This window comes from Hyaena hyaena, unplaced genomic scaffold, assembly GCF_003009895.1.
Source record: "Hyaena hyaena isolate Hyena2069 unplaced genomic scaffold, ASM300989v1 scaffold_461, whole genome shotgun sequence".
NCBI lineage: Eukaryota > Metazoa > Chordata > Mammalia > Carnivora > Hyaenidae > Hyaena > Hyaena hyaena.
Window position 1 is genome coordinate 192,280 of NW_024081095.1, and position 15,097 is coordinate 207,376.

The 15,097-nt window shown below is 36.4% G+C and overlaps 1 protein-coding gene across 1 annotated transcript in view; it reads left to right on the plus strand.

Moving 5' to 3' along the window:
- Nucleotides 1-15,097, plus strand: part of TMPRSS15 (transmembrane serine protease 15) — a 112,320-nt gene that overhangs the window by 73,329 nt on the left and 23,894 nt on the right. Inside the window, exons 18-19 of the mRNA XM_039253762.1 lie at nt 522-654; nt 12,200-12,295. Coding sequence (XP_039109693.1) covers nt 522-654; nt 12,200-12,295 — 229 coding nt within the window. The remainder of the gene's footprint in view (nt 1-521; nt 655-12,199; nt 12,296-15,097) is intronic.

Genomic DNA, 15,097 nt, shown 5'->3' on the forward strand with positions numbered 1-15,097 from the left:
TCTTTTAGAGACCAAGTTTGTGAGGTGTACTCCTCACAATAAATGTTATTTTCTGTTTTGATATTCACTAAACTTCCATATCTCTGCCTTTTTCATTTTTGTAGTTATACGAAAAGAGCAATGTAAAGTATATTAAATTTGTATTTTTCAACTTGGGCTTTCTAATATACTCTTTTCTTTTTTAAATGTTTATTCATTTTTGAGAGAGAGAGAGCATGCATGCACATGAGTGGGGGAGGGGAAGAGAAAGAGTGGGATAGAGGATCTGAAGTAGGCTCCGCACTGACAGCAGAAAGCCCTATGTGGGGGTCCAACTTAGAACCTTGAGATCTTTACCTGAGCTGAAGTCAAACGCTCAACGGACTGAGCCACCCAGGAGCCCTCTAACATACTCTTTAAAAAAATTACAATCAATTTGTAAACTCTAAACATTAAGAACATTGCACATGTAGTTTAGAACCCATCATTTACTTTTAACAACTTACGTCAAAATGACCTTGTTTGTGATCTAATCTCTTTAGTGCGTCTTTTCAATGGCACCAGGAACAACAATGGTTTGGTGCAGTTCAGAATCCTAAGCACATGGCATGGAGCTTGTGCTGACAATTGGACCACCCAGATTTCAAATAATGTTTGTCAGTTGTTGGGACTAGGGTAAGTAATTCTACTTAGCTCTGTTTTAAGCAAGTCTCAAACTTTCTTATTGGTATCAAACTGAGTTTATTAAAATATTTAAAATTTATGGAAGTTATGAATTTAGAAAATACATGTTAGCAAAAAGAAGACAATAAAAATCTGGATTAATGTCATTCTCAAAAATAACCACTTAATATCCTTTTTATAAATATGCTATAAACGTAAGTATATAGAAATACTGCAATATAAAATCATACCAAAGATTACACTATTCTGTTTTGTAGCTTACTTACACGTGAGTATTTCTCATGTCATTAAATTTCTATAGATTATAATTTTTAAGAGAATAAAATATTCTATTTTATGCTATATCATAATATATATAACTAATCACAAAGGCCCCTAGGGAACATGTTTTTGCTATATCTTTGCAACATTTCCACAAGAGTTCCTTTGGAAAATCTGTAGCAGTATAATTATTGTGAGAAAAGACATGCAAAATTTCAAGACTTTTTCAAGAATTGTAATGCAAATGGTAATTCCATATTAATGACTCATCTAAAATTTATTATACTTTCAGTTTGTCATAATATATTGCATCAAATATACGATTTCATTTTTACCTTCTTATAATTTCAAAAGTAATGAGGTTTAAAATAGAAGGAAATAGTAGCAATAATTTGCTTCTTTTAAGGTATATAGTCAACTCTAATTCAGCATTCTGATCCATTGGGATTTGTAATTTGGGAGATTTAACCATTTTAGATTAACATCGTTATTTTGTCATTTGTAGCACTATATTATTTGCCACTTTGTCTTATCATATTAAACTATAAAGTCTAAATGTAGGAACTGTGTCTAAATAATCACTTATTGAAGTAATAAATTATTATATATATATGCATATAAATATAGAAATACCTGGCTGTCTCAGTGCCAAAAGTTGCCCAACTATATCACTATCATTTTCTTCTGTCCCGAACTGGGGAATTTTGTATAAAATTAAAGAGAAAAATAACTTAAGTCCACATCCACCTATGGCATTTGGCAATTATCCCAAATATTCCTAGCTCATCAAAATCAAAGGTAATAGATTATTTTCTTTATAAGAAGACTCCTTCCTAGTTGATTAATAATCATATAGACTTCACAGATTTTCAAAATTTATTGCAAACTAACTATATTTTTAGCTCAAGACATATTTCCCACTAAGAATAACATTAATGCAGTGATTAGGTCTTGGTGTAACCTAAGGCCTTTCATTTCTAGTTGACTGGGAGAGTTACATTGTATACCAATGCCTGCTTAGTACCTAACCACCACATAGAGGGATGTTACCATAGGAAAATATGTGAGGTCCTATTCAGGGTATCAGAAATGCCCCATAATTTCTTACAATTTGAATTTAGAGTTTTCAACTCCCTTTATCTCCCAAAATGCTATTCATCCAGATTGTGAACTCCCCAGTTTCAAGTCTCGTTCAAGTGATATCAGCCATCAGGAAGACAATTCCTATAACAAGCAAAGGGAGGATGTGATTTGTCACCCATTATGTAAATAATCATCAATTTTATTTATGTGCATTAATCAGAAACTTCCTGCACTGTATATATATTATCATTTTTATAATACATCAGAGCCTGTGTTCTAACAAAAACTCTTTCAAAATGGGAGGCTTTGAGACATAAAGGGCCTGGAGGGTAGGCTGTAGAGGGAATAACGTTTTTTGATGAAGACTCAACAGAACACTGAAACTGACAGTTGTTTATTTATTCCCACTTCAAGTAAAGCACTGGGTAGGTGGCATTGATTCCAGATTCCTACTTTATTGCTGATTTTAGTTCAATAGTGAGTTCATACAGGTGAGGCCCAAAGAAGTTGTTTGCTTTCACTGCTGAAGTTGTCCGTAATTCTTAGAAACTGTTTTATAGACTCAGGGATTTAGTAAAGATTAAGCTAAGGAGAGTGGTAACATGACCTTATTTCCACAAGTGACGAATCCAAATGGTCTGGATGATGGAGCTTTCAATGTACAAGAGCTTGTGTTCCAATTAACCATCTAGCCCAGCATCATTATATGGTTAGAGACACAGGAGTGTTTTTTTTTTCATTCTGGTTATGAATCTTATCTAAAATAGTTTCCTGGGAGATATTTGGGGTCAAGACGAATCATTTACAAAGACCAAAGGATCGACATCCTCTTTGACAGAAGTTTTTAAAATTTAACTGCGATATGTTGGGGGATAGCATAATGCTGACTCCTGCAATTGCATGAGAGAACGTGGTGGAAAGGGAACATGTATCTTACTACTTTTTAACAGTTGCTAATATAAATGTATTATTTTGATTACTCCTGGATAAGAAATTGAAGCATTAGCAACAATGTTGTATCTGTTCCATGGATGAGTAAACACATGGTTTTTGCTTCAAATATGGTGGGGATCAACGTGTAAGTAGATAATGACAATGTAACGTGATAAATGCAATATGCTATTAGAGAACCACTCAATTTGGGAATGTCAAGGAAGGCTTTCTAGAAAATGGCTTGAGTTGAGTGGATGACAGCCAATTCCCCACAACTGTATACTATCTATTTACATGTTTTTCTCCCAGCCAGATTTTACTGTCTAGTTCACTGACCTCATTTCCTATGAATCACAGCCTTTCCAGCAGGAGACAGGGACAAAGAACTAGATTTTTTTAGTGTGTATAAAGCAAACAGTACATCCATTGCCTTAGATACAATATTTTTGATGAAGGTCAGGCACTTGCTTTCTTCAGAAATGAGTCAGGTGATCTCTGCAAAGACTTTAATCTTTGGGCCTGCACTTATTAAATAGTCTCCACACTGCCCTAGTAATTGAAAGAAAGTTATAGCCTTAATGAGAATGTGTCTAGACTGGCGCATGGTAACTAAAAGAAAACTTAGTGAGTTTAAAATGATGTGTTTGGTACAGTGGAAAGTAATTTAGGAGTCAATTTATTAAAAAAAACACTGTAGTCTCTCAAGATTATTTATGCAGATAGGGTACAAAATGCAATTCCCCAAAGACTCTAGTAAATCATATGAGGCAGATTTCATCAGCCTTCTCTCTTTTAAATGAAACATTTTCATTCCCTGACATTTATAGCATGCATAAGTAAAAAAGTACTTTAAATAACACTTTCATGTCTCTGATCAAAGTATGAAAGAAAACATTTTACACGGGTGTGAGAATAAATGTTAAAGAAACTTAGAGTAGTGATTTTCAAAACATTTCCTAGGAAAGCACACTACCTCGTTACTAACCCAATAAATGGACTATGCGGTTGACTTGCCTTGCTAAGCCATTAAAAACTAGAAGTCATCAGGTCTGTGCAGCTACACAGAATTTAGAAAATACTAATGTCTTAAAACAGAGGTGCTTACACATACCCCTCTTAGCTGCTTATGAGGAGTTGCTGGTAATTTTTAAATCCCACAACAGTCCTGTACAAGATACCCTCAGTTCAATTTGTCAGAAACCCCAGGTTGAGCCTCTCATTCTCAAATCCCAAATAAGAAATGGAATTACTGCAAGTTCTTCCATTTCAGAGGGGTTTTGAAAACGGTGAGGGTGGGGAAGTGTGTGAAATGTTGTTTTAATAAGCCTTCCAAATAAACACCGCATAATAATTTAATACCCCATGTAAGCACCACTGCAAATCTGTACCCACAATTTAACACTGGGTCTTAGAAAACTGAAACATAGAAAATATCGAACCAGTGTTTTATATTAGTTTTAAAAATTGGTAGGCAAAAAGTGTTCCTGTTCTTGCCCATATTTCCAGTCATTGTTCCAAATTTTTCAACTATGTGGCGAAAGCCTTACCATAAAACAACAATAAAGATATGTTATGGGAATCAGTAGAAAAAAATGTAACTACTACCTTCTACTTTAAATGATTTCTCTTTTTATTTGCTAACATCATACAGAAATAATTAAACACATTTTTCTGTTATTTCTAATGTTTAATTTGCAAATTCAACACCAATACTGAATTCTTAGCCATTTTTCTAGGTGGGATGGTAGGAGAGGGCAGGTTATGGAAAAGATGGTGGAAAAAATTATTTTACTTATTTTAATTGACCAAGCTAAAAAGTTCATTTGCCTGATATATAAACTTTAATTCTCATGTTCTTCTTATTTCTTTTTTTAAATGTTTATTCATTTTTTGAAAGACAGACAGAGCATGAGTGGAGGAGGGGCAGAGAGAGAGGGAGACACAGAATCTGAGGTAGGCTCCCGGCTCTGAGCTGTCAGCACGGAGCCCGATGCGGGGCTCGAACTCATGAACCATGAGATCATGACCTGGACGAAATCTGACTCTCAACCAACTGAGCCACCAGGTGCCCCTGTTCTTCCTATTTCAAACTAGAAATGAATTAACTAAAAATAGGTAAAGAGAAAATAATTATAGCAATGCATTGCAAATTTATAAGTATCTTAAGATTCATATTGCCAGGTTATGAAAAGCACAGTGGTTAGGAAATTCTGTCTGCTGTGGGCAAGGGGGTGAAAGCAAACATACCAGTGATTTGTAATCCAAGAGTCGGATCAGCAGCTCTCAAACCTGGTTATATATTACAATCACCTGGTCTTTTTCCCAGATGTTTGGAATCGGGATGGCTTAGGTCGATGGCTTCTGACATAAATTTTTTAAGACCAAACTAGTAGCATCTGTAAGCCTGGAATGCATGTACAGAAATGCAAATTCTGGAGCTCCATCTGAGATCTATTCAGAGGCAAGTCAAGAGTAGTGTCAGCAATGTATGTTTGAACAAGCCCTTCAGGTGACTCTGATGCTAAAGTTTGAGAACCGCGATCTAGGGAAGGCTTTCATAACCTTTTGTGTGTCATGGACACTTTTGGTGTTCTGCTGAAACTTACCAGTCTCTTCTTAGATTCATATAGTTAAGTGCAAAATATAAAATACACATGATTAGAAAGGAAATTAACTACCTTGAAAAATAATTATTAAAATATTATAAGTATGATATGGTAATATGTATTTCTCTATGTAGTCTTCAATAAGATACGTTAGTGGTTCTAATGATTACTATAAGATAAAAATGAGCATAAGTGATATTTTTAGGTGTATGCAGCAACTGCAAGGTTTGTTTTGGTGACAAAATTATAGGTGTTGCTATCAGTGTTGAGGTTAGTCACTTACATATATATAAGAAGGAAGGACTAAATTTCAATTAAAGATTAGTAAAAGTTAATACGTAATTATATCTTTTCTATTATACACCTTTTATTATCACGGACAACAGTGCAGGATTCTCTCCCTCTCTGTCTGCCCCTCCTCCATTCGCTCTGTCTCTATCTCTGTCTCTGTGTCTCTCAAAGATAAAGACATAAACTTCAAAAAATGGGTGAGATCGGCACTTGGGTGGCTCAGTCAGCTAAGCATCCAATTTTAGCTCAGGTTATGATCTCATAGTTCATGGGTTCGAGTCCCGCGTCAGGCTTTGTGCTGACAGCTCAGAGTCTAGAGCCTGCTTCGGATCTGTCTCTCTCTCTCTCTCTCTCTCTCTCTCTCTCTCTGTCCCTCCTCTGCTTGTGCTCTATCTCTCTCTCAAGAATAAATAAACATTTAAAAAATTTTAAAAATAAAAATAAAATTTTTCCTTCTTCTTTTCCTTATTTTCATTCTTCCTTATTTTTTGCTTCCTTCCTTGCTTTCCTATTCCTTTCCTTCTTTTCTTTTCTTTCCTTCCATACTCTCTTCCTTTCTTTATACTCCTACATTTTCAAAGGAATCTGAGATGATTTGTAACAGAGTATGTATAGTAAGATTAATAGAACAGTAGATGAAAACAAGTTCTGAAGAAATAAGGTGGCAAATCTATAAAACATACAAGCTTAACACAATTACTGTTACTTGTGTCTGAGATTCCTGGAGACCTATGCAAAAACGAAAACTTGAAAAGGGCATCACTTTAATCATGAGATAAGATAAATGCTACTAGCTCTATACAGAAGACAGATTTCTCCTGACACTAAACTCTAAAGGAAATTTTGCATGCATGTCCTTATAACGTAGTAATGCATTGAAAAAGTATGTGCACAGAGAAAACTTCATAGTAACTATAGAGGTGAATGTCATATGCCTCTTACTGAAAAAAAAACCTCCAATGGCAGCTAAGAAAATAAAGTTACCAATGAGTCAAGGATTTACTGCAAAGGAGTAAGACCACATGCTCCAAGATGTTAACCATAAGGACCCCGTCTCTGACAATCTCCTCTATTATTCCTCAGCCACATTTGAGGTAGGAAATGCCATGAATTTGTTTCCTTCCTAATACCATTATGTCTGCAGGATAATGTAGAAGAGCTAGCAGACCGACCCATCAATTTCTCTCTTGTTCTTAATACAGCAGCTTGCACAGAGGAGGAAATTGATTAGGTGACAATAATTTTTTCTATTGGCATTTTTTTTCCTTCTGGTTCCCCAGAATGTTAGGAGTCGAGGTGAGAAAAATCTAAAAAGACTTCAGGTTACCTGTTTGCTAAGAGCTACCATAGTTCTAGGGGAGGGCCTATGTGTGTTGCTATAAATGTGATAAGAAATAAGCAATTGTAGTTGAAATGTGTCCAGTTCAGTCACACTAGTTACCTAACTGCCCGTATGCCCTGACTCTTCTCGAGGATGCTTTGCCACCCTTTACCTCAAACTCCTTTCATTCACCCTTCCCCTGCCTCTTAAAATGTTCTCCTCACCTTCGGCCCTGCCAAATCAATCCCCTTCTTTCCCTCCAATCTGGAAAAAAAGAAGGTCCATCCTTCTCTAAAACCCTTTTCAGACTAATCTCACCAGGCTCCACTCATTACTTAAACCTTTTGGGGTGTGAAATGAGCTACAGTGCCTGGCTGCAGTATTTGCAACATTTGTTATTATTCTTTTTAGCTTTAGTGTGTCCAACAGCTTAAAAACGTCCCTACCTAAGCTTCTGCTTCAGGGGGGAATTCTTATCACAGCAAATACAGTCTGAGGAGCAAGACAAAAGAGAGGAAACCCAAGCAGTCCTGAGAAGAGACGCAGAAGATTTAATACTGTATGAGACGCCCCAGGATATCCTTCTTTTTCTCCCTAGAATTCATCTCTGAGTATATTTTTATACTCCATACATGACCTTAAAAATAATGATGGTGGGTTGCATTTATATGCTTCTTTTCTCACATAGAATAAGGTTTTCCTGAAGCCAAGGGAGCCCTTTGAGGATGCATAACCTATAAAAATGGTAATAAAGGTTTAGAAATAGGTAGTCAGGAAGCATTAGCATGTCAACAAGGTAATGCTATATGGCATGTTTCTATGTGATACCAAATTTCTACTGATTTCAGACAGCTGTGCAAATGTGTGGTAGAGCTATCTAAATCTGCAGAGCTAAAGTTTTCAGGATTTAAAAAACGCAAACTCCAGTCATAATCTTGACAGAGTTTCTCTCTAAAAATTAAAATCTAGTTTTGTTGCAAGAAAAGGAAACTGAGGCAGAGAGACTCAGCAGCATGGTTTAACTGCAGGACTTAATATAATTTATTCTCTCTCAACAATTCAATTTTTTGTTGTTATGAGATTTTGCTTTTCAAAAATAAATGGGATAATAAAAAGTTGCTAGCCTTTTATTTTGCCAAGAATATTATTAATATATTTTTTATTATCTCCATCATTTAACATAGTAACTAGTTTGTTGTAAACCTTCTCTGCAGTTTTTATTCTGTTTACTGTCAATACAAGCTGGAATAAATTGTGTTCAGTCCAGAAAAGGTTGAGTTGAATTTGGCAGGATTTGAAATGCAAGTAGTCACTCTCAAATTAAACTCCAAATTCTAACATCCAACACTGAAACCTGGAAGCGTTTGTATGAACTGATAGCCTCTATGCAGCACTTACAGGTTGCAGACATCGGTATGTGCGACAAAAAATTAATTACGTGAATACTTTATAATATTTTTCTAAAAGAACTTTTCAATTATTCTTTTCTATATTCTATATTCAAAACACTATATCTGTAGTATTAACTGCAGTCTGTTTCCTCATGTACCTTTGAGGGTGAAAATGTAAAGACAATCTCAGAATATAAACTATGTGTCTGGGTTCTTTTCAACATGCACGCATAATCTTTATTTTTTCCTCTGCCAGATAGCAAAAACATCACTGTGGGACGGCATTTGAGACTCCAGGAGTCTCAATATGTGGCATTCGCTACATATTCTTTATTCTCAAAACTTTGCCGCTAGCCTTTTTTTTCTCCTAGAATAGGCTTATGTTAAAAAATTACCTGCCAATCCCATCACAGTTTAATGCCTGTTGTAAATGTGTAATAAATAGATACTAGGTTTTTTTAGAAAAAAACACCCTGATTTATAAATAACACTTCATTACTTTTTCACTTTAATTATGGCCGCATTTTTTAAAAAGGGGGACAAAAGAAAAAAGGTATGTCCAAATTTTGTTTTGAATTTCCAGAGACACCTTAACGCATCTTCTAGGGGTCTGTATTAAAAGAGCCAGTCAGGGACCTGGCCAGCTTAGTCGATAAGAGTACATGCAACTCTTGCTCTCAGGGTTGTGAGTTGCATTTACAGCTTACTTAATTTAAAAGAGAGAGAGAGAGGGGCGCCTGGGTGGCTTAGTCGGTTGAGTGTCCGACTTTCGCTTAGGTCATGATCTCGCGGTTCGTGGGTTCGAGCCCCGCGTCGGGCTCTGTGCTGACTGCCAGCCCAGAGCCTGGAGCCTGCTTCAGAGTCTGTGACTCCCTCTCTCTCTGACCCTCCCCGCTCACACTCTCTCTCTCTCTCTCTCCTAGAAATAAATAAAAAATATTAAAAAAGAGAGAGAGAGAGGAAAGAGTTAAGAGATGGAAGAAAAACAGGCAGAAAAAATGGAAAAGTGTTAAGTCCACGTCTCTGAGATGTAGTTCTAATGAATTACCCTTCAGGATGTTTCCCCACCTAGTTATGGGTATGGTCAAATGACAAAACTAAAGCAATTTAGTATTGAGTTTGATGTCCTTTATTCAAAGGAAAACAATCCACTGATTGGGGGGTTGCAGTGTCTCCACACACAGTGGAGCAGACTTCCTGAATGATTTGGGGCAAGTGGAAATTTTATGGAGTATTGGACGAGGCGACAGGGCGTGACGGGCTAGGAGGTCAGGAATTTCCTGGTAAGCCTAGCAGATCCTATTTTCTAGGGTAAAGTGATGTAGCGGAAGCTGTGTTGCAAGGTTGTGACTGGGGTATATTAGGGTCTCGTGACAATAAAGCTGCTCCTCAGTGTGACCTGACATGTTTAGATTTGTGAAGTGGGCTGGGCCACTGTGGGTCCCGAAATACAATTTAACTTTATCAGTGCCTTAAAATGAATTGCCTATCAAATAACTAGAAATCATTTCAGAAGCCAAAAAGCAGACCCCCCTGAACAAGTAAAAATAGATATTACATGTGGCTTTGACAGGTGGTCCCTTACTTCCAAGCATCAAAATAACCTGAAGGGTATGTTAACACATAGATGGCTGGACCCCACTTCCAGAATTTCTGATTCGGTAGGTCTGGAGTGGAGCTAGGCAGTTTGCATTTCGAATACATTCTCTGGAGGCCATACTGCTTGCCTGGAGAACACACTTTGGAAATCCTTGGTCATGGAGAGTCAGGAACATAGAAAGCTACCTAGAAGAATGTCCAACACATGTAGAAATTCAGCAGAATAAGAACACTGGCAATATGACCAAAAGCAATAAAAGAAGAGAGAAGTCTAAAAGAGAGAACAGAGAGTAACTAAGACCCACCTTTGCAGCAAAGATGAGCACTAATCAACCAATTCTAATGATGTTTCTGGAGCCTCAGGCAAAGTCAACACAATGAAAGCCTCTTCAAATTGGATAGGTATTCCTCGATAGTCTGAAAAGCCAAGACTGGTGTGATGAATTCTACCAAAAGCTGCGACTATGGTAAAATTCAAAGTCCTCTAAGATCTGTTTTGATGCACATTCTGTCTTCCCTAAATATGTGAGTTCGTATATATAATGTCTCTGCATTATTCTCATCCCTGAGCCAGAGCATTACTGACTTCTACACCCTCACCTGCGTTTTGTGAGGTCCTTCTGCCTATATAGTTTTATGAACTATAACAAATACATTTTACATAAATTCTTAAATAAGACGATGCTTCTGCTTCCCTGGAGGGAATATCTTGATCTTTAACAATAACAGTAACAGCACTCATTCTCCCTTTGGCAAATTCATTTCAGGTGTTATTAAATAAATAGTCATTGATTTGTGTGCTCGAGTTACTTTTATCTGTTTATAAAGTTAAATTGCAAGATGGTGAATTCTGGGACATTACATACAGGCTCCATTGTTCCAGTTCTCTGTTCAGTGGATGAAAGACAAACATTCAGTCTTTTTAAGAGACTGTGCCATCTGAAAAAGACAGGAAACACTATCAACCTCTTTTCTTCTTATTGATCATAACAGCCATGGGTATTCCTTGGAAATTTCCTACACACAGACAGAAAAGGGCCAGTGTTGGCTATAGACTGGGGAAGACATTGGACCTTCTTTTTGAAGATGCAATGGGTGGATCCTTCATGTTATTCCAAAAGATAAGAACTGCATCCTGCATCGACTCCCTGATAACCAGTAGAAGTTGGCAGGAATCAGGATGCTTCCAATCAAAAAGCATATTTTTATATGAGGATTAAAATCTGGAATAAATAAAAGGCAGGAAACAAGATTAGGAAGTACCAAGCTAAAAGTTTCCAGCTAAATCTAGGGCAGTGGGTCAGGATGATTGAGAGAAATCTTCAATTACGTTTCACAGTGGGGAGCATAAATATAACATGTTTTCAGAGGTAAGAAAGACTAGTAACTTAATGTCTTTTGTTACATGCAGAGTGTCTCTTTCTCCACTCTCCACCCCACTCTGGCCCAGGAGTTGAGAGTTGGAGAGTCAGGTTACAGACTCTTTTTAGAGCAGTCATGTAACTTCTGGCTTTAAATTGGGGCTTGTTAGACTTTGAATTGAATGAGATATCAAGAACAAAGCAACATTTAGAAAAGTAAACACTGAAGATATTCTTTTTATAGGTTATTCTCAGGCAACATGCATTTTTTAAAAGACGGATTACACTCAACAGGAAAAAAGTCTAATAAATTATGGTGCAGCAATTCTATGAGGTTATCATTAAAATCGATCATTGTGGAAATTATCGGACCACATAGAAGAGTCAGATGAAAAAATCTGATACTCAAGTGATACATGCACTGATTTTAACTTTGCAAAATAATTTTTGAGCATGCAAACAAGAAGTAGAGGGATTACACAAAAATTTAAATTACATTTTATGTCATTATGAACAATTCTGATTTGTACCTTTTTTTAGATACCAAAACTTTTGAAGTGTTATATTAAAATGTTAATCTTTTTTGTACTGAATCCCAAAATTTCTCTCAATTTCCACAGCATTAAATAATTAGAAATTAAGATTTTGGCTCTTTGTGTTTTTGTTTTGTCTCCATGTGTTTTTCCCTAGGAGTGAAAACTCATCGATGCCAATCTTCTCTACTGGAAGTGGACCATTTGTAAAATTAAACACAGCCCCTAATGGTAGCTTAATACTAACACCAAGGTGAGTCCCAAAATCTGTCCTTGGACTAATTTGTACATGGACTAGAAAGAAGATATATTTTGAAAGTAATCAGATTTTAATGCCACCACATACTAGCCATATAATCTTGAAAGTTATTAAATTGTTTTCATTATTCAGGTAACCTCAAATAGTACCTAACTGATCCTATCTGATAACACTACCTAACCCTCATGTGTACGGTAAGACAGTAAAATGAGATATCGCATATAAAATTGTGCAGCACATGGATAGAGATTCAATAATTTTACTTCAATATCCTTTCCAACCTTACCCTCAGGTTCATAAACAAGTAAATCCCAAAGAAAAAATTTCTGAGAGTTGGGATAAATTGGTCCAATGTTAGTCAGACTAAAGAGGGTGACACAAATTAGCTATCAAGGAAAGAGAAGAGAAGGCAAAAGTCATGATATTTAGCAAATAGAACATGAATATTAAGGGAAGGAGTCTAGTTAGGCCTACACATTCTCTTATGCTCTTTAAAATTAGGTTAATTTTTATAGTTTTTACTTCTGTTTAAAAAGCAACCTCCTTCCTTTATTCAAAGACCTGGTTTGGCTTAGATTATGTCATTTCTCCTGTTTGGGCATTAATGATATATTTTTTTGTTGTTGTTGAGATTGGCTTTTGAATTTTACAGTTCTATTAAAGACTAGCTGCCAGTAGGAAGACAGTAACTTCAAGAAGAAGCCATAACTACAGGCAAAGATTTAAGATGTCATTGCTGGTACATTAGCTTGCAGTTTTTTTGCGTAACATACTCAATGATGAAAAATGAAATTATATAATTTTTCAGCTAGTCATGAAAAGTTATATCTGTGAGCTTAACCAGTAAAACAAATTGATAAAGGAGTATTTTCAGTACCAAGGACTTTGCAATTGAATGTTTTATATGAATGTTTGCTGGGCCTTGACTGATATTATTAGTCTCATAGGGGGTGAAGCAAAGCATTTTCAAATGAGAAAGCAGATTTCTAGATTTCCTTCTATCAACATGCTTAAATTTACATTAGCATTATAGATCTAGAGCAGTTTGTACACCAAAAATTTCTTTTGTTTATATCTTCTGGACATTTAAGGATAAGAAAAAGAACAAAGGAGAAAATATTTTTAAAAATTCATCTCAATTATGTGCATGTTTCAGAGAAGAAGTCCATTATTTCATGCTTATCAACAAAGTGACAGTGTCATTGATGTCCCTTTGTATGCACGCTCATGTTCTGTTATGTATTGCTCCACTCTAAGGCCTAGGAAACTAAAGCATGACTGGGACATGTTGGCAAACTGTAGGCAATCCCACATTCCTCTACTGTTCCACTCTACTGTGCAATCTTCTAAATTGCCCCAGGCAACAGCTCCCTTTAAATAACAATTCTGGAAGGGGAGCCTGGGTGGCTCAGTGAGTTGAGTATCTGACTTTGGCTCAGGTCATGATCTTGCAGTGCTGACAGCACAGAGCCAGCTTTAGATCCTCTGTTTTCCTCTCTCTCTGCCCCTCCCCTATTCTCTCTCTCATGAATAAAAAAAACCTTAAAAAAAAAGAAAATGAATAAGTAGCAGTTCTCGAGAGGATAAAGAAGAGAGAGCATAACCAATCAACAAGAAAAAAGACCATGTTGATGGGCTAATATCAGAGAGAAATTAGTTGTTTTGTCAATACAATAGATATAAATCCATCCATTTATATCACAATAGTACCTAACCCCATGGGGCTGAGAGAAAGACACAAGATCCTGCTATTGTCTTTCTTCTGGTCCAGAGAGGGCTGACCTAGCCCTGATTCCAGGACCAAAGGCCAGGACATTAATTCTGTTTCCCTCCAATCTCTCTAAATATACCTAGGCAAAGTGTGGATTCACTGCTTATTCTGACCAGAGACTAAGGAGTTTACTCTTCTACACTAAGACACTGCATGTGTGTGTTTAGTCATGAAAAGTCTGACTGGCTGAAACGCATGGAGAATGAGGAGCAAAGTTCATGTGCATATTCTGGTTAACTTAATAGTTACTTGTATTTTTTAAGTTTATTAAGCTTTTCTGTGCTTGCTAAAAAGAATTTCATCCGTTTTGTCCATACCACAGAGTATTAGGCATCTTTAATAACTAAGAATGCTGAACCATTTTGAATATGGATTTTCAATGATGACTACTATAGATACGGAAAAAGTTTGGATGAACTTGAAAGTATGCTGGAAAGCATCCTAGAAACTGCTTTTCTCCCGACCACGAGTATATAATAGAAGGGGAGTTAATTGAGACTTCTTTTTCAGAGAATTATGACTATATATTGATATTCCCATATTTAGGTGGATATATACGCATGTGATGTAGTTTTGGAATTGGGGTGGGGGGTGGTCTAGAACCCAAAGACAAGAAAAAATTCTTAATATGCCTTTGGTGCAAAAAGATGATTTCCTAAAAGGATGGGGACAGGACCCATGGGCAGAAAGAGCTTTGCCAGGATTGTGAGGAGTGACCGATTATCTACTTGAGAGCGGAGGGAAGTAAAGGCAAGGGGAGGTTGCCAAAAGAACCTTTATATGGAGGCCTAGCTATTGTCAGGCTCTAGCAAAACGTTAACATGAAGACATTACGGAGTTCCCGGGAAATGTTGCACTCCCCCGCCTCAAATATTTGTCAACAGGCTGCAGGTTATAAGGAAATTTTATTTTATCTACCATTTCCTTCTGCCTTGGTTTCCCACATCACATGCACGTTGCTTATTAATATAATATATTTTCTTTTATTTCAATTGAAATTACCTTCTATTCTAAATGATATGTCA